Source organism: Budorcas taxicolor, chromosome 10 (assembly GCF_023091745.1).
Source record: "Budorcas taxicolor isolate Tak-1 chromosome 10, Takin1.1, whole genome shotgun sequence".
Lineage (NCBI taxonomy): Eukaryota > Metazoa > Chordata > Mammalia > Artiodactyla > Bovidae > Budorcas > Budorcas taxicolor.
The window spans coordinates 83,706,833-83,734,474 of NC_068919.1; the positions used below are offsets into that span (position 1 = coordinate 83,706,833).

The 27,642-nt window shown below is 39.0% G+C and overlaps 1 protein-coding gene across 3 annotated transcripts in view; it reads left to right on the forward strand.

Annotated features, from left to right (window-relative positions):
- LIN52 (lin-52 DREAM MuvB core complex component) overlaps positions 1-26,980 on the forward strand; it is a 117,223-nt gene extending 90,243 nt beyond the window's left edge. For 2 of the 3 annotated variants that reach the window (XM_052646488.1, XM_052646489.1), the window contains exon 6: positions 24,946-26,980. In XM_052646488.1, the coding sequence (XP_052502448.1) occupies positions 24,946-25,001 (56 nt within the window). In that variant the 3' untranslated portion in view covers positions 25,002-26,980. The remainder of the gene's footprint in view (positions 1-24,945) is intronic. The other variant, XM_052646490.1, reaches the window with a different exon arrangement.
- The last annotated feature ends 662 nt before the right edge of the window (positions 26,981-27,642 follow it).

The following is a 27,642-nucleotide window of genomic DNA, read 5'->3' on the forward strand; positions in this document are numbered from 1 at the left end:
AGTTCGTTTTGAGCAAGAGGTGAGAAGTGTAACATCAAGTCAGTACCAAGGAAAGATGGCACTAATTAGAACAAGTAAGAAGTTTGCTTTGCAGATATAGTAAGAATGTAAGGATGTGTTCAGATCAGAAAATGATCCTACTCAAATGGCTACACAGGACTGAAGGGCAGCAAAGTAACTAGTGAGACAGTTATGGAGACTTTTACGATCTCTGTGAGAAATTATACTATACACATCACTCATGTACTGAGTTTCTGAATTTTTTAATCTCTTCAAAAGATGAGACTGCAAAAAAGTGAGCATTACTAATCCTGTATGAAGTTGTATTTAATAAATACATATTGAATGAACCAGTTGACTTCCCTGGTGGTCCAGAGGTTAAGACTGTGTTTCCAACACAGGGAACGTAGGTTCAGTCCCTGGTCAGAGAACTAAGATCCCACATGCCTCATGGCATGACCAAAAGAACAAAATAAATTTAAACATTTTTGTTTGCTTACTATTATTTATTTATTGAAGTATAGTTGATTTATAGTATTGTGTTAGCTTCAGGTGTACAGCATAGTGATGCAATATTTTTGTAGATTATATTCCAATGTAGGTTATTATAAGATAACGTATATACTTTCCTATGCTAAGCAGTATATCTTTGTGTTACTTACCTTTTTTATTGATTTCTTTTTAAAATTTTTATTTGGAGGATAATTACTTTACAATGTTGTGTTGGTTTCTGCTGTACAATAATGTGAATCAACCATAAGTATACACATATCCTCTGCCTCTTGAGCCTTCGTCCCACCACCACCCTCTGATTCTACCCATCTAGGTTGTCACAGAGCAGCAGGCTGAGCTCCCTCTGTTACACAGCAACTTCCCACTAGCTGTCTATTTTACACATGGTAATGTATGTATTTCGATGCTGCTCTCTCTATTCACCCCACCCTCTTTCCACTAGAGTGTCCATTGTGTGTGAAGTCCATTATCCACATTTGCATCTCCAATCCTGCCCTGCAAATAGGTTCATCAGTATCATTTTTCTAGATTCCATATATTTAAAAAATCAGTATTCTTCTTACCTACAGAGACTAGCACAGTAGTAGGCACATGAAAAGTCTACAAATAAATGCTTTTGTGTAAATGAAATTATCTACATTGTTCATGATCTGTGTTAGGATTGCTAGTGCAGTTGTTACATTTAACCAGTTCTTTACATGTACTGAGGATTGCTTAGTTTTCATAGAAATCTTAATCTTTCAGTCCATGAATTTTGATAGATTTAAGTATATAGCTTCGTTAAATATGTCTGCATTTAATGCATTTGCATTAATCTAAGGTACTTACATTAAATTTAATTGCATTCTGACTTCCTGGGATGAATATTTAGTCATTAAACAAAAGGAACATTTTTCAAATAGTTATTCATAATATCTAAATAATCCAAGTACCATTTTAATTCAAAATATATACAGTGTCTTTGCTTTCAAAAGTACATCATAAATACAAATTCTGATATTAATCTGAAATTAAACAGTTGAATTTAATGAAGTATATTTTTTCTTGAAGTATATTTGATTTTTTAAAATCAGGAACAATTATTGGTTAGATTTTCAGTCAGTTCTTTACCAAGAACAAAGCCAGGAGGAAAGGGTTATTTTCCTTTGTGTCTCAGGGTAGAGGTAAAAACTGGACGCCAGAGCCTTTAGTAGAGAAACCCAGCTTCTGTTACCTTGTTTCTTCACTGTGTGGAGTCTCTTTATCATGAGTTTCACTTCAATTCAAGGGGCTTTTTATACTTCTGAATTTAATTTTTGCAAATCTGTTACACACCACTGATTTTAATGAAAACAGCATTATTGAGATACTTTACACAGACTGTAAAATTCATCCATTTGAAGTGTACAGTGAGTTTTTATTAGGTTGGCACAAAAGTAATTTTAATTTTTACATTGTTGCAGTTTGGCCTTTGATATTGAAATACATTCTAAATAAATGTGGTTATGTTATACATCATTTTAATACATATTTCTCGCTTTGTGTTTTTTTGCTGACTTATCACTTGCTGTTTATTTTCTGTTTATTTTAGACTAGGGAAAAGATGTTAGACAAATAGCAAATTCGAGCAGTTTTCTTTTTCTTTTCTTAATATATATATTTTACTGAAGTGTAGTTGACTTAACAGTGTTTCAGGTGCATGCCTCGGTGATTCAGTCATACACATACACATATATTATTTTTCAGATTATTTTCCATTACAGATTATTGTAAGGTATTGACTATAGTTCCATGTGCTATACAGTAAACCTTTGCTGCTTGTTGCATATCTCTTTTTTTAATTAGAAATCTAGCATTCTGTTATACTAAGTCACCTAAATGGAATCAAAATGTTATAGATTTTTTTAGTTGGGCCAGAATTCATAAGTTTTCTAAAGTATATGTATTATACATACTATTTATGTATATATGTGTATACAAAAGGTTTTCTACTACATCAAGCAGTTTTCTTATTCAAGTTCAAAATGGGTGATAAAGCAGCAAAGACAACTCACAACATCAACAGCGCATTTGGCCCAGGAACTGCTAATGAACGTTCAGTGCAGTGGTGGTTCAAGACATTTTGCAAAGGAGATGAGAGCCTTGAAGATGAGGAGTGTAGTGGTTGGCCATCAGAAGTTGACCACATCCGAGAGGATCATCAAAGCTGATCCTCTTAAACCTACAGGAGAAGTTGCCAAAGAACTCAACATTGATTCTATGGTCATTTGGTATTTGGAGCAAACTTGAAAGGTGAAAAAGCTTGGTAAATGTATGCCTCATAAGCTGACCGGAAATTAAAAAAAAAAAATCATCGTTTAAAAGTGTTGTGTTCTCTTATTCTACGCGACAATGAACAGTTTCTCAATCAGATTGTAACGTGAGATGAAAAGTGGATTTTATACAATAACAGGCAACAACCAGCTCAGTGGTTGGACAGAAAAGAAGTTCCAAAGCACTTCCGAAAGCCAAACCTGCACCAGAAAAAGGTCATGGTCACTGTTTGGTGGACCCGCTGCCCATCTGATCCACTACAGCTTTCTGAATCCTGGCAAAACCATTATGGCTAAGAAGTATGCTCATCAAATTGACAAGATGCACCAAAAATTGCAGTGCCTACAGCCGGCTTTGGTCAACAGAAAGGGCCCAACATCATACAACCAACACTTCAAAAGTTGAACAAATTGGGCTATGAAGTTTTTCCTCATCCAGCATATTCACCTGACCTCTCAGCAACTGACTACCACGTACTTCTTCAAGCATCTCAAAACTTTTTGCAGGGAAAATGCTTCCACAACCAGCAGAATGCAGAAAATTCTTTCCAAGAGTTCATTGAATCTCAAAGCATGGATTTTTATGCTACAGTAATGAACAAATTTATTTCTCATTGGCAAGAATGTGTTTATTATAATGGTTCCTATTTTGATTAATAAAGATGTGTTTGAGCCTAGTTATAATGATTTAAAATTCATAGTCCAAAACCACAATTACTTTTGTACAGCCTAATAGTATATTCACAGAAGTATGCAACTGCTGTGACAGTCTAATTTTGGAATATTTCCATCACCCTAAAAAGAAGCCACATAACCATTAGCTGTCATTCCCATTCCCCCAGTGCCACTCTCCATTCAGCCCTAAGTGATTGGTAACCTACTTTTTGCCTCTGGATTTCATTCCTTTTTATTGCCAAATAATATTCCATTATATGGCTATGTCACATTATTCATCAGTTGGTGGACATTTGGGTATGTCCACTTTTTGGCTATTATGAAAATGCAGCTATGAACATTCACGTGCAAGTTTTTGTGCCATCATTTTAAACTTTCTTTTGATGTGGGATGTGTTTGTGTAAGTTTTGCACTGGACTCTGGATATACTTTTTTTTTTCAAGTAACTTTTATTTTATTTTATTTTACTTTACAATACTGTATTGGTTTTGCCATACATTGACAAGTACACCACGGGTGTACTTGAGTTCCCAAACGTGAAACCCCCTCCCACCTCCCACCCCATATCATCTCTCCTAACTAGGTGTAAGTACAATATATATCACCCAATATGTAAATCAGTTCAGTTCAGTTCAGTCATTCAGTCATGTCCGACTCTGCCACCACATGGACTGCAGCACACTAACCTTCCCTGTCCATCACCAACTCCTGGAGCTTGCTCAAACTCATGTCCATCGAGTCAGTGATGTCATCCTCAGCTGACAATGGTGATACAATCTTATCCTCTGTTGTCCCCTTCTTCTCCTGCCTTCAGTCTTTCCCTGCATCAGGGTCTTTTCCAATAAGTCAGTTCTTCAAGTCAGGTGGCCCAAAGTACTGGAGTTTCAGGTTTAGCATCAGTCCTTCCAATGAATATTCAGGACTGATTTCCTTTAGGATTGACTAGTTTGATCTCTTTGCAGTCCAAGGGACTCTCAAGAGTCTTCTCCAACAACGCAGTTCAAAGCATCGATTCTTCAGCATTCAGCCTTCTTTATAGTCCAGTAATATCTAAAATTTTGCTTAAACTTAGAGATAACTTAACCATTTATTGATCTCTCCTTTGTATTCTTGAGTCACTCAGAAACTGAGTAAGCAAAAACTTATATAAGTCTTTTTGATTTCATCATTCTCAGTATTGGATTCCATTTCAAAGGACTCTAGAGTTGGATATTTCATATCTTGAGCTAGGATGGAGAATAGCATTTTGTGAATCTGTTTGCAGTTGGCTGACTGTAATGGCTAACTGACAGCAATAGGTCATACCCTCTTTTTTGTTTCTTTGTTTTTCCTGTGCCAGGTCTTTCTTGCTGCGCATGAGTTTTTTCGCTAGTTGCAGTGTGTAGGTTTCTCTCGTTACGGAGCATGGGCTCTAGAGAGTGTGGGCTCAGAAGTAGCACCTCATGGACTTAGTTGCACCATGGCATGTGGAATCTTAGTCCCCCAACCAGGAGTCAAACTCGCGTCCCCTGTATTGGAAAGCAAACTCCTAACCTCTTGGAGCACCAAAGAAGTCCCATGTTTTGTTGTTATTTTTAACCTTGGTCATATATTCTTATTTTGTTTTTGCATAGAGTAAAACTTTGAAAGAATAGAATGCTTCTGGCACATAGAGATTCATTTCTTTATTGACATTTAACCTCAGAGATAGATACATCATTGATTATACAGATGAAGTGAATGTACCCAGTAACTCAAGCTGAACTTGGGCAATCATTAAGAAGGTAATTCAAAGAATGTGATTAATGTTAGAAATATTTAAGTGTTTTATTCACATTGTCTTCTGGCCTTTGACTCAACTCTGGATTTATTAGAAATAATACTCCTCAATCAAATCAGAACTAGATTACTAGGGACTTAATAAATAGTCTTTATTTAAAATAAACTTTTTAGCATGCTTCTCTACTGCCTAAAAAAATAAGTGTTAGGTTTGTTTGGTTAAAGGAATGCTAGTTTATTAGAACCAACATGAATAGAGAGGAAAAGACTAATCTAAAATGTGGTTTTTAGGTGGAATTAGTTCAGATTGACCTTAGAAGCACAGAATTTTTAACTCATTAAGGTAGTATCCTCCACCCTGGATTTCATAAATTATGTCTTTTGAATAAGAAATAAAAACGTTTAAAACTTTTAAGAGAGGAGAAGGAAATGACAACCCACTCCAGTATTCTTGCCTGGAAAATCCCATGGACAGAGAAGCCTGGCGGTCTACGGTCCATGGAGTCACAAAGAGTCCAACATGACGTAGCAACTAAACAACAATATCTGTTAGTTAATTTGGTGGGGGGAAATTCTTTCACAATGTACTGTGCTTAAAATATCTTACAGTTTTATTTGTCAACTATACCTCAGCAAAGCTGCAAAAAATTTTTTTAATAAATTTTAAGGGAATTCCCTGGCGATCCAATGGTTAAGACTTCACAATCTCGTTAGTGACGGCCCAGGTTCGAACTTTGATCAGGGAACTAAAATCAGCCAAAAAAAACTTTACCAAATAAAACTTTTAAAATAAATGCATAGTAAATGTTTCCATTTTTTCAAAAATCTTGTGAAAATATCAGTCTTAAAACTCAACTTGGGAACAAATCACTTAATTGTGGTTTGGTTGTTGATGGTCACGACTTTTGCTTAACCAAATATGGTGAATAGTTATAATTGGTTTGTTTCTGCCAGATTTGCATAGATCAAATTTGTGACTTGTTTAATTTCTTAAAGCAGGGCCATTTCTTTTACTACTTTGGTAGCCACAAGAAATCCCAAATGGTCTTGGGAATTAAGAAAGTACTTAGAATTTATTCTAAGATTTATTTCATAATGTTCACTTGCATTTTTACCCCAGTGGCTTAGTGGAAAGCATTTAAAAAGAGCTGTCCTTAGTTTGCCAAGTTGTTCCTAGATACTGTATTCCTAAAGGATCAGTTCAAATATCACTCCTTTTCTAAAGCTTTTCCTGTCCATCCAAGCCAAACCTTCTGCAGCTTTGATTGACCCCATGTCTGTCTCTGTAATGTATTGTATACTCCTTTTATAGCTTGGATGACATTACTTGATAATTACTTATTTTCCAGTCTGTCTTCTGTCAGATTCTCAAATTTAAGGATTGTATTATAACCTTAACACTAAGTATAATGCATGGCACTAGAAATTGAGCTGAAGTTTTGATAAAAAATTCTAATCCTTGGCTGAATTTTAATTTTTCCCTTTGTGGCTCATAGAGAAGATAGTGTCACTTTTCTGCATTCAGTTTTATGGTAAGAAGTATGCTTTATGATCATAATTTTAACCAATTAAAATTTTATTAATAATTCTTTTAGTAATGAATTAGAACTGGAGACAAAATCAAAGAGTCTGGGTAAGATAGGTTGCTGTTGTATTCAGTTGTGTCTGATTCTTTGCAGTCCCATGGGCTGCGGCCCACCAGGCTCTTCTGTCCATGGAGTTTTTCTGGCAAGAATACTTGAGTGGGTTGCCATTTCTTCAGGGGATCTTCCAGACCCAGGTATCGAACCTGCATCTCTGTAATCTGCTGCATTAGACAGGCAGATTCTTTATCACTGAGCCACCTGGGAATCCCAGGTACGATAGGTTAGTGGTCCTCAAACTTTGAGCCTGCATCAGAATCACATTTAGAAAACTAAGATCAATGGCATCCAGTCCCATCACTTCATGGCAAAAATAGATGGGGAAACAATGGAAACAGTGACATATTTTATTTTCTCGGGCTCCAAAATCACTGTAGATGGTGGTTGCACCCATGAAATTAAAAGATGCTTGCTCCTTAGAAGAAAAGCTATGACAAACCTAGACAGAATATTAAAAAGCAGAGACATTACTTTGCCGACAAAGGTCTGTCTAATCAAAGCTATGGTTTTTCCAGTAATCATTAATGGATGTGAGAGTTGGACCATAAAGAAAGCTGAGCGCCGAGGAATTGATGCTTTTGAACTGTGGTGTTGGAGGAGACTCTTGAGAGTCCCTTGGACTGCAAGGAGATCCAACCAGTCCATCCTAAAGGAAATCAGTCTTGAATATTCATTGGAAGGACTGGTGCTGAAACTGAAGCTCCAATCCTTCGGCCACATAAGGAGAAGAGCCGACTTACTAGAAAAGAGCTGCCACAACTACTGAAGCCTACACACCCTAGAGCTCATGAGCTGAGACGAGAGAAGTCACTGCCGTGAGAAGCCCTCACACCGCAAGGAAGAGTAGCCCTACAACCAGAGAAAGCCTGCACACAGCAAGGATGACCCAGCGCAGCCAAAAGTTAACAAATAGATAATCTTAAAAAAATAATAATAATGAGCATGTCATAAGAACTTGTTGATTAGTTGAGGAAACAAGTTTAGAACTCTGACCTTTGATTTTTGTGGCAGTGGTCTAGTACCTATAAAATGCTTCTTTTCTCTTTCACTTCTTTATTCGCTTGAGTGCAAATAAAGTAAATGAAAAATCTGTTTTAAATTTAATTATTAAACATTATAGTAAATGTTTATATACTGTCTAACCAGATTTCCCCTTATATTTTGCCATGTTGATCACACATAAGTTGTTTTTAAGATCTTAAATTATCACCTGGACTGTCAGTGAAAGAGTGTTTTTTCATTCAGTATATGCTTACTATAGGGCTTCCCTGGTGGATCAGTGGTAAAGAATCCACCTTCAAATGCAGGAGACGTGGGTTCGATCCCTGGGTTGGGAAGATTCCTTGGAGAAGGAAATGGCAAACCCACTCCAGTATTCTTGCCTGGGAAATCCCATGGACAGAGGAGCCTGGTGGACTATAGTCCATGGGGTCACAAAAGAGTCAGACACAACTGAGTGATTAAACAACATGCTTATTATGTTAACTATATATAGATTAAACTCTCTATATAGTTATTATATATAATCTATATATTAGACTATATATAGTTATTATATATAGATTAAACTCTGGCGTTTCCATGAAGTGGACTACTATACACAGTATAATGTAATTTTCTGGCTGAGGATATTTTTATGTTCTAATTCACAAATGTAAATAAGATTTTTCAGAAATATAAAAACTGGATATTTGAAAAACACAGAAGGTTAACTAGCTGTAATTTCAACTCACAAGTAAACTAAAAACTACCATATTGTTAGGGACCTGGGCCTTTGACCCCTTTAATCAACAGAAATTGATACAAGGCCAGATAAGAATTGTAGTCAGGGCGTCATTAGGGCTGTGCTGCAGCACGAGGTCGGGGGGAAGCAAGGAGCAGGTACTCTTGCTCTCTCCCCAGAGGAACTGCTTGGGTCCTTAAAGGGGATAACAGCAGGGGCAGGTCTGTGGACTGGGCAGGAGGCATAGCTTAGGTGATCTGCCCACTCCCTGATGACGCTGTGTGCAGGGATCCTGCACAATACCCTGCTTTTGCTCTCAGCCCCTCAGAAATGGCACTTGGTCCCAGGTCCTTTTTGTATCCTCTTGTTCATAACTGCCCCAGCTGTGCACTCCTGCAATTGTTTTCAGTCCATTATTGTTTCTTTGTATTCTGTTGCTCAGAGAGATGTTAGTCCAGGTGCAAGCACTCTGGTTAAAGGTCCCAGGTCCCTTTAACATGACTGCCTAGGTAGACACATCATACAATCAAGTTCTCACCTTGATGTAATCTTCTTTTGTAAGAAATTCAGGGGTTTTCCTGGTGGTCCAGTGGCCAAGAATCCGCTTTGTAATGTAGGGGACTCAGGTTCGATTCCTAATTGGGGAACTAAGATCCTGCATGCCATGGATATACTAAGCCGGTGCACCACAACTAAAGATCACTCGTGCTGCAGTGAAGATCAGAGATCCTGCTTGCCACAACTTAAGACCTGATGCAGCCAAATAAATAAATAATGTGTTTTTTAAATTCATAATCAAGTGAAAACAGTAATTGTTGTACATTTGTACTACTATATGATTTTAAAGGAAAAAGATTTTTAAGCCTTGCTGCATGAATATTATCAGTGAAATTCGCTTGGTCGTGTCCGATTCTTTGCGACCCCATGGAATTCTCCAGGCCAGAATACTGAAGTGGGTAGCCTTTCCCTTCTCCAGGGGATCTTCTTAACCCAAGAATCGAACCCAGGTCTCCTGCATTGCAGGTGGATTCTTTACCAACTGGGTTATCAGGGAAGCAAATACTATGTATTGGGTATTTTTTCCAAGTCATTTAGGGAAAATATCTTTAAAAGTCTCTTCCACTGATGAATTTATTGTCTGGTCAAGTTGAGAACATGAACCAGACATATGTGAAACTACATTGCAAACAGTTAAAATCAAATTATCAGAACAAGTAGTTTGTTTTAAATTGGATAAATCATCATCTATGAAGTAAGAGTGATCCAGTTAAAGTAGGATTACGGAGGTCATCATTTATATTCACAGCTGTTGATGGTGTGAGGGCAGACTAGCTGAAATTTAGCTGGACTAGTGAATAGGCCAGAGAAGGCGATAGCACCCCACTCCAGTACTCTTGCCTGGAAAATCCCATGGACAGAGGAGCCTTGTAGGCTGCGGTCCATGGGGTCGCGAAGAGTCAGACATGACTGAGCGACTTTCCTTTCACTTTTCACTTTCATGCACTGGAGAAGGAAATGGCAGCCCACTCCAGTGTTCTTGCCTGGAGAATCCCAGGGACGGGGGAGCCTTGTGGGCTGCTGTCTATGGGGTCACACAGAGTCGAACACGACTGAAGCGACTTAGCAGCAGCAGCAGTGAATAGGCTTCCCTGGTGGCTCAGACAGTAAAGAATCTGCCTGCCATACATGAGACCTGGGTTCAATCCCTAGGTTGGGAAGATCCCCTAGAGAAGGAAATGGCAACCCACTCCAGTATTCTTGCCTAGAGAATTCCATGGACAGAGGAACCTGATGGTCTATATAGTCCATGGGTCCCAAACACTCAGATATGACTTAGCCACTAACAAACACTCTAATGAATGTTTAGATTAAGCTATTCATTTTTGTAACTTGTTAGCTATTGGACTGGTCTAGACCTTAAAGTTACTCTTACTACTGACCCTAAAGCTTTATTTTTATTTTATTGAAGTGTAGTTGATTTACAATACTATGTTAATTTCTGCTGTAGTGACCCTAAAGCTTTTTCAAATCAAAATATTTCAATTCAGAATTCAATAAATGAGTAACCAAGGACTTATTCTTTCCACCTCCCAAAGAATTTTGTAGGAGCAAAATGTTGAGCAAGAGAGCTGCACTTGTAGCTATTTTATGAATAAATTGAAAATTGTGCTCTTAGATTTGTCAGTGTGGTTCCTTAAATAATTAAGAAAGGTTAGAAGGCAGTAGGTTTGTATCATTAGGCTTAACCTGAGGAAGATTTGGTGGACTTTAAAAAATGTTATCTGCTTTTGATTGTTTGGTCGTGTGTAATTTGTTCCTCATCCAAGGAATTTAATGATGGAAATAAACATTCATGACATAAAAACTCACCCCCTTTCTCAAGCTTTTTCTGTCTATCCATTTCCAAGCCCTCTGTATAATTAATTGTCGTCATCTCTGTTCCCTGGCCTACTCTTCATTGTATTATGATAGGCAGTGATAATGAGAAAAGGCTATATTTCCAGAAAAGCAGTTAGTGAAGTTTGCTTTTTATTATGAAGATTTTGCAAACGTTACTAAAGTAGTGAGAATGCTATAATGAATTCCACATACCCATCCCCAACTTCAGTAAGCTTTCTGCTATTCTTGTTTTATGTCTGCCCTCTTATATCACACTTTTGTTGTGGTTGTGTTGTTGGCTGGAGCATTTCAAAGCAAATCCTAGTGCCATGGCATTCATAAGTACTTTAAGTATGTATCTCTAACCAAGAAGCCCTTTTAAAAAAACACAATTATTACACTAAACAAAATAAAATAACAATTCCTTAATAACATAATCTTTGTCCAGTTTGGCTAAAAACTGTTTTTCACAATTGGTTTGTATGAGTTGGTATCTGGAGAAGGTCTGCACATTTGCAAATGGTTGACATCAGACTTCAGCCTGTCAGTCTTCTCTATAAATAGGCACTCCCTGTTCTTCTAGAGCTCCCCCAACCCCGCCAGTGCTATTTAATTGTTGAAGAAACTAGATTGTTTGTCTGGGAAGATCTCCTGCATTTTAAATTTGGATGATTTTTATCCTAGTTGTAGCATTTCACACTTTCCTTTTTTTCCCCCAAATTTCATGCAGTCTAGTAGAGTTAGAGAATGACGTGATTTTGGAATCCGTCTTTTTGGAAAGAATGGTTCATACATGTACTTGCTATTGCTGCATATCAGAAAGCATAAGACCTTCATTTGTTCCAGTTTCAATGAGGATCATTGGGTTTAGGTGGTAAAATAAAAATGGTAATTATCATCAGAAGCTATTTGGTTTTCCTGAAATATAGCCCAGAAAGTAAAGGCAGGAAAAAAAGATTGGTTTTTCCCCTCTTTTACTTACTGATTTTCAGAACATGAGATGAGTTGAAATAACTAAGGACTTTTAAGAAACATTATAGATATTCATAGTTAACATATTTGTAACTAATATAATAATTATTCTTTCTGACAGTCAGAACTGTCCCATCTTTAGTTAGTGGACACCCCTTTTTGTTGACTCCTGTGTTGTTTGACGTGACTTTAGTAATATTTGGTAACTTCCTTCCTTTTAGCACGTCAAGATATTCTGTGTTCATTTACTTCTTCAGACTTAGAATCTCATCCATATCTCCAAGTAATCTTGGTTCCTTTTAGTAGAAATCTAAGTATTAATATTATTCATTAGTACTGAACTGTCAGGCTTCTGGGCCTTTTCCATGGACAGAGTTGGTAAATGAGTGTTGTTTTGTTTTTTAAAAGAAGAAGAAGTTGTATTCCTACTAATATGCCTAGTTCAAATTTAAAATGTTTAAGGGTATTAATTGATTTTTAAAATTTTTAATTATATTGAAGTATGGTTGATTTACAGTGTGTTAGTTTCAAGTGTATAGCGAAGCAATTCAGTTACACTTTCTTTTGTAGATTCTCGTTTTTATAACATTTTTTACTTCGATTTTTTTGAAATGTGCGGGCTTCTCATTGCGGTGGCTTTTCTTGTTGCAGAGCACGGGCTCTAGGGCATGTCGTCTTAGTAGTTGCGGCTCTGAGGCTCAATAGTTGTGGTGCACAGGCTTAGTTGCTCCATAGCATGTTGGATCTTCCTGGATCAAGAATTGAACCCATGTCTCCTGCATTGGTAGGTGGATTCTTTACCACTGAGCCACCAGTTCGGTTCAGTTCAGTCGCATCCGACTCTTTTCAACCCCATGAACTGCAGCACACCAGGCCTCCCTGTCCATCACCAACTCCCAGAATTCACCCAAACCCATGTCCATTGAGTTGGTGATGCCATCCAACCATCTCATCCTCTGTCGTCCCCTTTTCCTCCTGCCCTCAATCTTTCCCAACATCAGGTTCTTTTCCAGTGAGTCAGCTCTTCGCATCAGGTGGCCAAAGTATTGGAGTTTCAGCTTCAACATCAGTCCTTCCAATGAATACCCAGGACTGATCTCTTTTGGGATGGACTGGTTGGATCTCCTTGCAGATCAAGGGACAATCAAGAGTCTTCTCCAACACCACAGTTCAAAAGCATCAATTCTTCGACGCTCAGCTTTCTTTATAGTCCAACTCTCACATCCATACATGACTACTGGAAAAACCATAGCCTTGACTAGACGGACCTTTGTTGGCAAAGTAATGTCTCTGCTTTTTAATATGCTGTCTAGGTTGGTCATGAGTTTCCTTCCAAGGAGTAGCGTCTTAATTTCATTGCTGCAATCACCATCTGCAGTTATTTTGGAGCCCAGAAAAATAAAGTCAGCCACTGTTTCCACTGTTTCCACATCTATTTCCCATGAAGTGATGGGACCGGATGCCATGATCTTAGTTTTCTGAATGCTGAGCCACCAGGGAAGCCTGTAATTTAAGATTTCTTTGTGCCTCATTTGTATCTTTAGGATATCTACTTGTAGGGATATAGTCAGAATATGTCTTTTAGAATTATTTAAACTTGTACTGTGTGGTTATGCCAAATTTCAGAGATTCGAGTTATTTCTAGTTTATTTCCATTTTTAGAGATTGCTTTTTTTCTATTTAATGATTTTTTTTTTTTTTTTTGGCCATGCCACATGGCTTGTGGATCTCATTCCCTGACCAGAAAACTAACCTGTGCCCCCAGCAGTGGAAGCACAGGATCTTAACTGCTGGACCACCGGGGAAGTCCCTAATGAATTTTTTTAATGTATAAAATATTTATATAGTGTCCAAAAGTAAAATGTATAAAATAAAGTACAAAGTGTCTGCTTCTACCTCTGTCCTGCCCTCTGGTCTTTTTCCTCTCCTAGGTAATCATCTTTATTAGTAAAAAGTAATATTAAACTTTATCTTTGCATTACTTCTTTTGAAAATGTAAGTAAATATACCTATGTATTTCCCCATGTCCTAATTTTCCACATAAGGTAATCTACTATACACACCTTGGTTTTTTCCTGCGTATTTCCAGAGCAACATGTTCTGGATATGGCTCCATAGCAATGTATAGTCTCTTCTTCATTTTTACAGCTGAACAGTACTCTATAATAAGGAGTCCCCTCCGTAAAGATGGACATTTGGGTTGTTTCCAGTCTTCAATTATTGCAGATAGTGCTGGAATGAATAGGAATATGAATACCCTATTTAATATTTTTGTTGGTTTACCTTTGGATAGCTACCTAGAAGTAAAATTGCTGAGTTAAAGGGTATAAAAAACATAGGTAATTTTACTGGGGCAAAATTTCTTATACACAGTGTTGAATTAAGAGTTGAAAGGAAGTAGAGTTCCTCTTTCCTCATATATGAATAGATTATTTCAGTAGATACATATAGCTGACCACCTACCACATGCCTGGTATTGTTCTGGTTACCGAACAAGATAGAGGAGTCTCCATAGAACTTCATGGAGCATGAAGGTAAATAAAGTTAATTTCAAATTTTGGTAAGTGCTGTGAAGGAAGTAAATGTGTTGACATGAAAGAGAGTAACCAAGAGTACTCACTTTGGATAAGGTGGCCACGGAAGGCCTCCTTAAAAGGTGACATTTGAACTGAGATTGGACATTAAAAAAATGAGTAACATTGCCATTTATAGACTTTCCTACTATGTGCCAGACAATATAAAGGCTTTTCTTACCTCATTTTGTCTCACAAGACTCTGCAGTGTCTATTTTATAATTCCCATTTTATGAATGAGAGAATTGATGCTCAGAAAAATTATTTGCTCGAGATCGTAAAACTTGTAAATGGGGAGCTGGGATTTGAATCAAGGCTAGACCCATCTAATTCCAAAGCCAGACAAGAGAAATCCTTTTTACTGTATACATTGTCTCTCTTTACCAGAAAGAAAGCAGAGAACACTGAGTTAACATTGTAAATGGTTTAATCTCTTGTTTTCACTGGCAGAAATACAGTGTTTTGTTGTCTTTTTTTTCCTGTTTACATTTACTACTGAATGACTACAAATACATGTAATCAAAATACATGTGCTTATTTTCTGTGGGAGTATTTTTTATGTAAGAAAATAGAAAAACATGTCTTCTTGTCTAAGTTAAGTAAAACAATTTCAATATCTGTTTTTATTGTTTTCAATTTAATTATGGTTCTCTGTTTAAAATACTGTAGCAAAAATATCCCCCAGATATTTCTAGCCTATTAAAATGATGCCCCTTCTAAGTATCCTATTTATTTATTTCACAAATATTTGTTAAAATCTATATTCAAGGTATTTTATAGTGTATATTTGAAATAACTTCACTAAATGAAATAATCAAAACATGTGAGGTTCTGTAAATAGCCATTAAATTTTAGGGGGAAGTTTTTTTCTTGTTCCAGCACTTACTGAGCACCTAAATGTACCATCTTAAGTCTTACAACAACTGACTCAGGTAGGTACTAAACCCCCATTTTACAGATGAAGAAACTGAGGCATAGAGAGGCTACATAATTACCTGAGATCACTATCTAATAAGTGATAGATTCAGACCTAAAGTTCAAATCCTTTGCTATCATAAGTTTTTCTGTATCATATATAATATATTAAAAAGTCCTATCAAACAACAAGGAAGTAGGGAAATATATTTTTCCTTGCTGGTGAGTTAAGTCCATACTACCATCCTATGAACCATGCATGAAGATACATAGACATTTTCTTTGGTGTCTTAAACTGAAACTACCTGCAGTTAAAACTCAAGATTCTAATTATACAAACAAGGCCACCTCTAACAAAATTAAAATAAAATTACATTATCCCCTGGCTTAAAGAAAAATTCTCCAGTAACTACAGAAGTGCTGTGGTATGAAGAAAGCATCTTAAATCTCCATGTAAGTCATACACAAAGTGTTATTGCGGTGAAAAAATAGTGGCGTGAATAATACCTGCTCACAGCCCAAGACACTTGATGTATCTTGGACCTCAGTGTTTGTTGGATTTTGCAATTTCATTAGCAAGATTTGTATTTTTTTAAAGTTCTATATTTCTATGTGTCCCACTTGATGTTAAATCTGTATTCTTAGATTGTAGCGTTCCATTAAAAAATATAAATAATATCAGCCCCTCCTCCCTCCTCCCCCTCCCCCCACACTCATTTTGTATAATATGGTAATGATATCACCGTAGCAGTAATTACGGGTCATCTTCATTTCTTTCATCTCTGCCTGTTCTGATGGCTTCATTCCTTTGACGGAAAAGATTTGGCTCTGGGTGCTATGATTATTTTGTTAAGCGTTATTCGAATAGACAGGAGTGAGAGAAATTAATCAATCCAAATGCAATTAGCATCATGTTTAACCCAGTGATGGACGTCTCAAGGTGAAACAGCTAGGGGAGTTTCAGACATTATTATTCAATCCAGTGGTTCTTATCTAAATTATAATCAAGAGAGGTTTTTATTGGCCTCGCAGTGTGAAGATGTAACTCTTTCCCTGGCCTGGGGGTCAGGAAGACTGGGGCCTGCATCCTCTGTAGACGTTTGCTACTGCCAGCACCCTGAGGTGGGGATGAGTAGGAAAGTTTCTTAATGTCCAAGCCCTTTGAAATTTATCTACGCTGGGATCCTGGTCTGATTTTCCTGAGAGTGGGATATTGGCTGTGAATAAATTACTCTAACTTGGGGCAAAATATTTTGTGTCCTGATGAAGTCACTTTGACTAGTCACTCTTTCTTAACCTTTACATGATAGATTATTATTGCTATACTTACTTTATGAATGAGGAAATTAAGGCTGTGTGAATCTACTAGCCTTTGGTCATAGTAAGTGTTTCACCACAATCTATATTAAGTACAGGCCCTGAAGTGTGAATGTTCTGTGAAAATTTATGAGCATTTAATAGAAGTTTGCCCCAAGAGTATTAATCCATTGTTTTGATCTCATTGCCTTTCACTCAGTGGAGTTCGCCCTTGGAAAGGGAACCAAGTGAAATAGGCCTGTGGGCCCTCTGGAGGGGAAACACCACAAACAAGAAGTTGTTAGGTCTCATTTCTTGAACACAGATCTTTGGGGCCGCTTGTTGTTTTGGTTTATTGTTTAGTAGGGAGAAGGATGATAAAAAGGATTGAATATTTGAAATCTTGTCTTGTTTTGCTTTTGAAAGAGGGCAGTACTGAGAGAGTTGATGGAGAAACACAGGCTTTTGCTTGAATACATTTTTCAAATACCTGACAATTAAGATTCTTCTACTTCTGCTTTCAATCTCCAGGCATCATGGCTGACACTTCCCATATTTTATGGTCCTGCTTGATGTTTTATATTCTGAGAATAAATCTGTTGGCTGGATATTTCTGTCTTTTTTTTCCTCCATTGTGAAAAGGCATTAAAATTATTTTCCATATTGGAGCTGTCCAAATGTGTTTACCAATATGTTGAGTCCTGGCTTTTCTTTTTTATATTACTTCTTAGATAAAACAGTCTCTGGAAATGACCCTTACTGAGTTGAAAAAAAAAAAAAATGTTTGACATAAAATTATCTTTTTCTGAATTCAGTGGAGAGAACACGCTTCTTAACCAAGCCACCCTTTTTGGAAGAAAAAGTCCTGTTAGAGAGACAGAACACTCTATAGAAACAGAATCTGGAAAGTTTGCCCCCAAAAGGATTTTTTGAGAATTCTTAGGATGAAGATTTTCATAGTCAATGATATGTTTGGTCACAGAGGCACCCAGGCTGTTCTTTCCTTAGATATGTATTTCATTGTCCTTTTGAAATGCTTATGCCCAGGGAATTTTGGGCAAAGGCCTCTGTCTGCTTTCAAAGGCTGCTTTTATATAGAGAAAAGAGAGATTTCTCCCACATACTCTTACTTGGGTTGACTCTCCCCTGAGTTGATTGAGGATGGTCTGTGGACCTTATTACAATTCTACCTTTTTCTGAGGGCCACCAGTGTTCTAATGAGGTCCCAGGAGCCCTTCTCATCCAGGGACTTCATGCCCAGTTCATAGCACCTTCTGTTCTTGACAGTGGCCCCAGCCCTTGCTGCTCTCCCATCAGAGGCACTATAAAGTACTTTGTCCTTGACTTGAATTATCGATCACTTAGTGGTAGGTTTTGTGTGGAGGTCTGACTGGAGCATGGTGAGGTATCTCAGCCTCACAGCCTGCTCGGGCACTGCTCTGCTGTGTGCCAGCTCTATGCCAGAGTGACAGGAAACCCTTCCCTCCCCATTCCTGTGAGAGAGACATCGGCTCTATGAATCACATCAGTTTCCTTTGTTCTCCTCTGATGTACCAAGATACCCGTGAACTGCTAGCTAACTGTCTCCAAGGCCACTTCTCATTTATGTGAATTTTCCCTCATACCTAGAACCTTGTAGGTCGGGTCTCTACGTGACTAAGCTGTTGATCCACCGCCTTCATGCTTCTCTCCTGCACAGTGCACACTGATGACTACCAGGTCCCTCTTCATTGTTAGAACACTTTCAACCAAAAAATATTTGTTAAAGAAAAGTCAAAACTGTAATCAAAACCTATGGCACATCATTTCCACAAAGTATCTTCTATAAATCTAGTTAAATAGATAACCATTTAACACATTGATTTAAACCAAATTAACTAGGGTTTTATGTGCTCCTTTTTACTAGAAGGAGCTGCTCATACAGTTAAGGAAGGTTGCTGCCCCAACTAGTACCCAGGTTTGAGCCTCCAGAGTAAACCTGTTACACAAATGCAAGACAGTCGTGTTTCCTTTCACATTTGAGATCTTTTAAAAAATAAATAGTTCTTCCCGTTTTTGCCACTCCTGATGCTGCTTGTATGCTCAGTCGGGACTGACCTGGTCCCTCTTTTGTGACATGGCAGCTGAGGAGATGCCATTGTTCCTTGTGGCCAATGGATGCCCAAGGAAGGAGTCATCATATTAATGAAAACTAAGAACAGTCATCGTGTTAATTTGAAGGTGGCAGGGCAGGACAGTTCTGTGGCACACAGATTAAGCATATACCGCTTAGTTAACTAATGAAGGTTTACTATGAAAGATAGGGTTTGTCAATCAGGTAGATTAGATTCCGATTTAATGGGCAGCCAATTCATGAAGCAGACACACTGTAAGAGCAAAATAACTTACAGGAATAGGAAAGACAAGAGCTGAATGAGCACGCCACTGAGGAGGAAGGGGGGACTGTCATAGAACCAGAATTCTGCCCCATTTGTTGTCAATCAAAACATAACATTGGTCATTTAGGGGTTTTTTTTGTTTTAAAGGAATATGCTCTTGTACATCACCAGTTACTTGAAGTGCAGTTAAGAAGTGAGAAAGGAGTACACGATAGAACAGAGAAATCCGTACTGTACTAGCCAAGATGTAGTCGGTGTGTTCCAGCAGCAGACAGGAGGTGTCTGCTTTGAAGGGAACTTGCTCTTTACTCCAGAAGTCAGTTCCCTCAGACCAAGAAGACATGCTCAGCTAGAAGACTGCAGTTCAGTTTTCCCACGTCCTCACTGCTACAGTATGGCTTTTTCTATTTTTTCCTGTATGCCTTCCTCACTCTTTACTGTACTTCAATTAACTGGTGATGTAGATGAGCATATTACCCACCCCCTTTAAAAAAAAAAAAACTAAATACAATGTTATGTTTTGATGGACAACAACTGGAGCAGAATTCAGGTTCTGTGACAGTCCCCCTCCTATCCTCCATCAGTGGCGTGCTCATTCAGCCCTTGTCTTTCATATTCCAGTAAGTTATTTTGCTCTTACTGTTTAATAGAAAACAAACAAAAATCCTTGCATACAATTCTCCTGTTCAATTGGAGAATTTTTTTAATATTTTTCACTTTATCACTGTAAAACCCAAGGCGGTTTTTAACTTTTTTGTACATTAGCTGTTATATGTAGGGCAATCTGTCTTAAAGCAGGGATAAATTGCTCTAAGAGAAATGAATCCTTGATAATTTTCCCATTAAGCATCTTGTAGCTTAAATAAACTTCCTGTTTGAGATGAAAGAAAGAGTCATATAGTAGCTAGCATTTACCAAATGCCTGTGTGACCCTTGTATTAACCCCACCTTGAACAGATGAGGCGTTTGAAACACAGAGAGATGACTCTGGCGACTTGCCCATGGTGGCTCAGGCTCAGTATGGGAGCTGGGATTTTGAATCCGAGCCTGGCGAAGGCTAAAAACCCTGCTCTTGGGAATTCCCTGGCAGTCCAATGGTTAGGACTCCATGCTTGCACTGCTGGGAGCCTGGGTTCAGTCCCTGGTCGGGGAACTAGTCCTGAAAGCTACATCGGCGGCCAAAAAATTAAAACAAATAAAAGCCCTGCTCTTTTCACAACACTATGCTGTCCCCTTTGTTTCCTGGCCACTCATATTAGAGTCTCCTGAACAGTCTGTTGTTGCTCTTCAGGATGTGAGAGAACCAGTGAAAAGTAACTCTCTTCTACCTCACTAAATTTTTAATTATATTGAGGCACAGAAATATTTAAAATAGTTTGCATTAGAACTGAAAACCAAATGCTGTGAGTTTCTTCCATTTCATTAAAAGTTACTTAATCTTTTGATTGTTTCCTGTCTTAAAGCCAAGCAGAATTTTATCAGGCAATTGCCTCAAAGTTATAATCTGGAAAATCTTCCCGTAATGAAACCCATATGTCATGGGCGAAAGGTGCAGAGCCCTGGCAGAGAGGGCTGGTCTCGTGAGAGCTTGTGCACCCAATCTCGTTAACCAGGGTGCCTCTGGTAATCCCTCATCCCCTCACCGGTGAGAAATCAATCTGTACCACTGAAATCTTTTTCAACCAGCCACCAGAAAATTTACTGCAGAGACGGCAGTTTGGGGATAGTCATTGTGGAAAGGGAGCCAGAGGCAAGGCTGAGTGTAGGCTGGAGGAATTGGAGAGTCTAGAGAAGAGATTACATTCAAGCACACACCACCTTCACCGCAAGCAGGATGGAGCCCTCCCTTCAGCCCTGACCTCTCTAACGTGTACCCAGGTATTTACAACTGCCACGAACCTGACAGCCCTAGGGAACCTGTGAAAGGGTAATAGAACCGACATCAACCTGGAAGTTGATTTTAGTTTATCCATTTGTTGTCTTTAAATGTGTACACGTTGTCCCCTGTCGCTCACTCCACAGCAGTTCACATGTTCACCCTTTGGTGAGAGTCTTGATTGTGGCTTTCTCAGTTTATGGTCTGTGCCCAGCCTAGCAGGACCGGTAAATCACAACTTGATGTGGAGGTTGTTCTTCTCCTCTGTACAGCATACACTGTGGTGGCTAAGGACCAATGGATCCCTCTTGGCTTAGTGATTAGACTTTGGTAGCAGTGTTGCCTTTCTGTTGAGTCTTATAATCCTAGAGAATTAATCCGGAACTAGAAGATAGTTAAGAAATGGTGTTGACTCCAGATAAAATTCTAGCAATTTTATTGTCCCCAGGACAGTCTTCTGAAATATTGTGGGGGGAAAAGAAGCAGGAGAGAAGGCAGAAATCAGAATTGACAAGCTGAGGAGCGGATAATCTTACCCTGACTGTTAATGCAAGGATTATACTGAGAAGAAGGGATGGAACTAGGCAGGAGGACGTAGAAATACCTTCATCTCCTCTGTCAGCAAGCTGTCGTCTTCTCTGAAGTTTTTTCCCCAACGGGATTTGAGATCCTTGGTGGGAGTAGTAAAATATATTTACATATAAAATCTTACTGGAAGGTGTGTGCGTGTGTGTGTATAAGAGGAATACGGAATAGTAGCAGAAGGCTGTCTCTCTACTCCTAATGGGATTTTGTAGCAGCATGTGCGAGTTTGTTTCAGAAGTCAAAAATGAACAGATGTTGGTATAAATTACCTCTGTGTCTGCTGTCTTGCAAATTAAAAGCGCGGTTGGCATCACTAAACAATTTCACTAGGTTTGGGGGGTGCGGTTAGCAGGCGGTGATTACTGTAGCAGGTCGGTAAGAATCTTCGTACTGCAGTAGAACAGGAGAGCCAAGGATAAAGAGATGAGGAATAAAACCAGGGGTATATGAATTAATCAGAGATGTTAACATCGCTGATGACAAGAGAACAGGCAGGCACGTGCTCTGGAGCAGCCGCTGACCCACAGCAATTTCTCTGTGCACAGAAAGGGGTTGGTGCTTAGGATGTGATTTATAGGGCACAGCCCTCTTTTAGGGAGCAGCTATGTCAGGAATTCGTATATCTCCTATATAGGACCAGCGAGTAGGAAAACTTTCTCCCCTCCCATGTAGAAGATGATGTCTTTTGAATTACTTCTACTTTTACGGTGGTTTTGCTGCAGCTCTGTGTACTTAGATTAGGTTGAAGGGGGAGGAATGATTGAGTGGAAAGGGGGTTGTTAAAAAGGATTGGTTAAATTCAAGGAGAGCTTGCCACTGAGAGACTTTGGAATATCCATTTATTTCTCTTTTTAAATCCTTTTGATCCCTCGAATAGATTGGATCTTGTAGAATTTTAGGTCTTAAAATATTGGTCATTTTCCCATTTGGGGAAAAAACAGTAAAGAATTGGGTTATATGAAGTGCAAGAGGCAGAAATAATTAGTAAGATCAGTACAGTGCTCTGAGCCTAGGATTTTTGAAACAAGGCTCAGTTCTACCCACTGAGTTTTTTTATTACCCAAGTCTGATTTCTAAAGCACCTGCTTCTAGCCGTGCTGGAGGATCATTGGATGCTGTGTTTAAGGTCATTAGTAAGCACTGGAGAATAGACAGAAAACCTATCCAAGGAGGAATAAATGATGAGACCCACTCTGAACAAAAGTATAAATAGTCATTTCCTACAGGATCAGGCTGAGGGGAAGAGTCCAAGAATTGGGATGTTTGAGATTGCTAGTCTGCCTTATCACAATCCCCTCACTTATTCACTCAGGAAATACTGCATACACGGGAAGAAGCAGACTACCAACTTCCTCTGAAAGGTGATGTGTTAATAATACTACCACTGCACTAAGCGTGATCATGGCTGAATACCCAAGAATGCAATACCCAAGGTGGCAATAATATGCTACTCATTTTACAGATGAGGAAACTGGGGCTCAGAGATCCTACCCAACTCAAGGTGTCATCCAGCTGCCAAATACTAGAGTTGGAACTTAATTGAGAGCCTGTATTCTCTGAAAGAAGTCCATGCTGCCTCCCTTGGTCAAGAAAACACTTGTTTGGATTTCTACCAGAGTAGTTAGTCCTGTGCCTGGATCTCTCCATAAATCTGGTATTACTTTCATCAAGGGAAATGACTTTTCCTGCCAAACAAGCAAGGTAAATTTTAAAAGAGTCCCACAATGTAGAGAGTGGAGCAGTGAGGGTCACTTAAGAAGTCTTACTGTTTGTCTGTGAAAGGGAAGGAAACTGACTTTACTGTGTGCCTGCTTGGTTACAGTTCTTTTGTGTATCATCATTCATCTAGCCAGCATTTATCAGCAGATACTTGGTTCAGTGCTGTGCTAGGTGCTGGGGATATAAACAATAGTAAAATACTACCTCTGCCCTCAGTTCTTACATTTCCATGAAGGAAGACAGTCATATCAACAAGTAATTGCAAGTCTTATAGGAACTTTGTATGTATGGAGTTCGGCATAAACCCACTGAAGGAATGGTCAGTTTGATTTTGGCCAGGGTAGGGTTGTGGGCACATGGGATAAGACCCAGCACTGGGGCTTCCATTCCTAGTTAATGGGATTTCCTTTTCCTTTGTTGGAGCTTTGAACTTGAGAAAGATGGGGAATGAGTAGACTACCGTTACCTAAAACTTTCCTGTGGTTACGAAGTTTGTACTGTTTTATTTATTTCTTGTAGAACTAAACCAAGAGCTATTCAATATGGGTGGTAGGGGTGGGAAGTGGGCACCCGTCATCTAGCAGCATTTGCTCTGCTGGGAAGGAAAGCACGGAACCTAGGGTAAAGGTCCTTCAGCAGGTGCCTCCCTAGTCATCTCTCTCCTTTGGCCAAGATGGAGACATGTCCCTGGGAGGCCAGAGGGCACTGCAGCCTGCTGTGTGTCCACTGTGTGGTTCCAGACTTCCGGACTCCACGGCCAGCTATAGAAAACTTTCAGCACGGTTACATCCATTGAAGAGACATAAAAAGAGGATCCATTTAAGAGACATAGGGATAAGGATGAAGGGGATTATGCCACATATGATTTTTGAGAATTTGCTTGACCGAGCTAAAACTGGGGGCTTCTAGAGTGGGTCTTGTAATTGAGAAATGTTTTACTTTCATTTTCAGAGCCTCATATGTAGGAAAGTAGCTGTATAAACCCTCTTGTAACTACAGCATTCAAAGATTGATGGTGCTGAAAGTCAGAGAAAGACACATAAACCTTGCCTGGCTATATTAAATATCTAAGGACTGACAATGCCAAGAGAGAGAAGACCAAAGCTCTATAAACCCTACTTTATTACTCCATCCACAGATGAACCGCACTGAGGGAATATAAACCTTGTTATATTACAGTGTCCAGGGACTACCACTCCTGAGAGATGGGGTAAATGATCTCTGATTTTGATTTGAGATTATAAATGTCCAGAGACCAACAATCTAGAAAAGACTGTGATCTTGGTTGGATTTTAGCCTCCAGAAGCAAACCTCCTGAGACAGTGAACATGAGTCTTAGGTTACATTCTTGAGGGAGAGGGGGATTTGGGGGGAGCTCCCTGGTGATTTTTTTAACAGGGTAAATGATAAAGATTTTCCCCAGTTGGCCTGCACCTTATAGTAATTACCAACTTCAGGACAGTGTTGGTAATTACTATAGTTGTCAAGAGTGGTATGTGTTTCCCTCTTTTTGGAAGTTAGTACGGATGGAATCTGTTAGGATAGCAACTTTGTATACAATTATGTCATTGTGCATTCTCAAGTCTTCCTGTGAACCCTTTTTTAGAGTTTAGGTGTTTATTGACCTTTCATGCACTTTGTGATTCCAGCCAGAGAGATGACACGGGGGAAATTCCTCAACATTCTAGAGAAGCCCAAGAAGTAGCAGCTGCTTGTGGACAGGATGTCCTGGGGCCTGGAACCATGCGTCCTTCCCAGTGCAGCTCTGAAGATGCACACCTCACTGCTTCCTGACCAGAGGCCGGAGGGTGCACTCCAGAATTCACCCTCTCCCCTGCTTCTGGCACTCTGCGCCTCTGAGGACGTTCGGCAGCAAGAGAAGAATCTGTTCTACCCAAGGATCGGTGCAGTTATTCCATCAGCTTCCAGACTTTGACCATCTCAACCTCGGATGGTGACACCAGAGAGCATATCATTCTTAAAGGTCAAAGTCCTGCTTTCTCATTTCCAGAAGTGATTCAGGAGCTCCAGGATCTTACAGTTGATTTGATTCAGTGATGGCAAAGTCAGTTGAGACATGTTGCTTGGATGAGTTCCTTTGAATTGTACTTCATCTCTTAGGAAGTATTTATGATGCTAGGAGACCAGAGGCTAGTTAGATTCTGGACCAGTTAGAGTCAGATCAGGGTGCAGTTTGACCTGCAAACCCACCAGTGTATACTAGGTTCCAGGAATCCCCAGCTAGAGAAATGCTTTTGAAATTCTACACCTCTCATGATAGTTGCATCCCCCAGTGCCTTCTGTTCCCCACCTCCAAGGCCCCCCCATATGTCTGACTCCAGAGAGCGGGATCCCTGTGTACCAAGTCCCTCCTGGGATTAGCTTGTACAGTGAAAGGCGCATGCAGGGTTGCATTGGGTTCTAGATATCAAGACTAGCGTAAAGATGATGGAAAGGACTTTTGAGTTCTGCTTAATCTGATACAGATTCAAGTGAGAAAGTAGTTATGGCCTGAAAGATAGGAGAAGGGGATTGAGTGCAGGAGTTCCCATTTGATTAAAAACTAGAAATTGTAATTGACCTTAAGGGAATGTGCTGTGGAATGGTGGCAATATTTTGCCTGCCCCGCTATCCCATCTCATAGCACAGATTAAATAGTTCACTCATATAACAGAAATACACACACACAAGAGAAAGAATTTCTTGACTCTACAATTCTTATGGCGCTCTTTGTCCATTATCTATATAAAGACCTGAAAATCTAGCCCATGTTTAAAATTGATTATAAGTATTCTCCTTATTTTGTCTTGTAAGTTAGCCCCCAGCTTCTGTTATTTTGAGAAGTTCATGGGCTTTCCTAAACTTTATGAAAAGAAGATCCGTGTGGCAGTAATGTGTTAGTGTTTAGACACTAGGGATGTTGTGGTCAAGGTCTGGATGCTGACTGTTTGGCTAGGGCACAGCACTGCTCAGTTTAATAGCTGGTCCATTAGCCATTTTCTGACACTTGTGCCTTGTTTCCCATGCTAGAATTAAGGTTGGATTTTTCTTTCATTTGCTTCCTTTGACCATCCATGCAGTTTTACTTATTGATCAGGGTGGGTGGAATTTAACACAAGACATTAAAAGAGAGTATGAGAAGGCAAACATTCTGTTTGGATGCGATATATAAGGTTAGGCTATAGAGGTGTTGATTTTAAGTAAAGCTTATCATTGACATTCCTTTGTCTTAAATGCGGTTAAAGAATGTAAAAGATGGGGAGAGAGAAGGAAGGAGGGCTGTGCAAAAAAATAATGCCACAATGTCAGATTCTAACTTTGCTCTGTTTTTTGAGAGTTGATGGTGTCAGGCACTTGTAAGTGCTTAGGGAAATTGAGAAATAGATGGAGAACATTGGGGTACCTCCCTGAAACCAACTCCAGTCTGTAAACTGGTTTTGGGGTCTGCTTTGGCCTCTTCCTTTTACTGTCATCTTATCCACCAGCACTTAATATACGTAGATGTTTTAGAATTGCAGTATTTATTGGTTTTGTATTTGCTGTCCTTAGAAATGTTATTGATGTATTTTTATATTGATAATATAAATTTATGTACAATGTGCGCATGTATGTATTTTAGGGTGTTAGAGGATTGTACTTTGTGTATGGTGGTTTCTGTGTCATCATAATAAATATTCACCTTTTATTAGGAGAGTGAGTTTTTCCTCGAAAGGCCAACTTGCATATTTAAAGCACAGACCTCATCAGAAAGGACAGCTATAACAGCAGACGACCCACTGTCTTCCCTTTAATACCACGCTGGGTGCTGTGGGGCTTTGTGATCATCTACCACGTGGTCTCCAGCTACTAGCCACCCACTCATGTCTGCTAGTAAAGTCTAGATCCGTCCTCCTGGCATTTAAAACTCTCTACGTGTAACCCTAAATAACCCTCCAGTTTGGTTTCCTTTCTCTCCAATACATGAAGTCTCTATCCCAGTTAATCTGAACAGTTCCCAGTTCCTCACTTACATGCCTTTGTGGATGCCATTGAGTTCCTAGAAGCCTTGGATCTTTTTCCTGCCCATTGGCCTGTTCTTCCTGTAAAACCCCATGATCCAACTGGGCATAATCCTTCCCCCTGCGTTCTCACAGCATTTATGTATATCATAAATTTATGTATATCATAAATGCTGTGAGAGTCATGCCATCCTTATGACTCTTATTAGCCCCACTAATTTATCTGCTCCCCGAGACTGTGGCTGTCTCCCACACATCTAAGTTCTCTTCAGTGGCTTCTTTGAACTGGAGGTTCATGACCTATTTATTTGCATGCTTCCAGTTAAACATGACATATCAAAAGCAAAT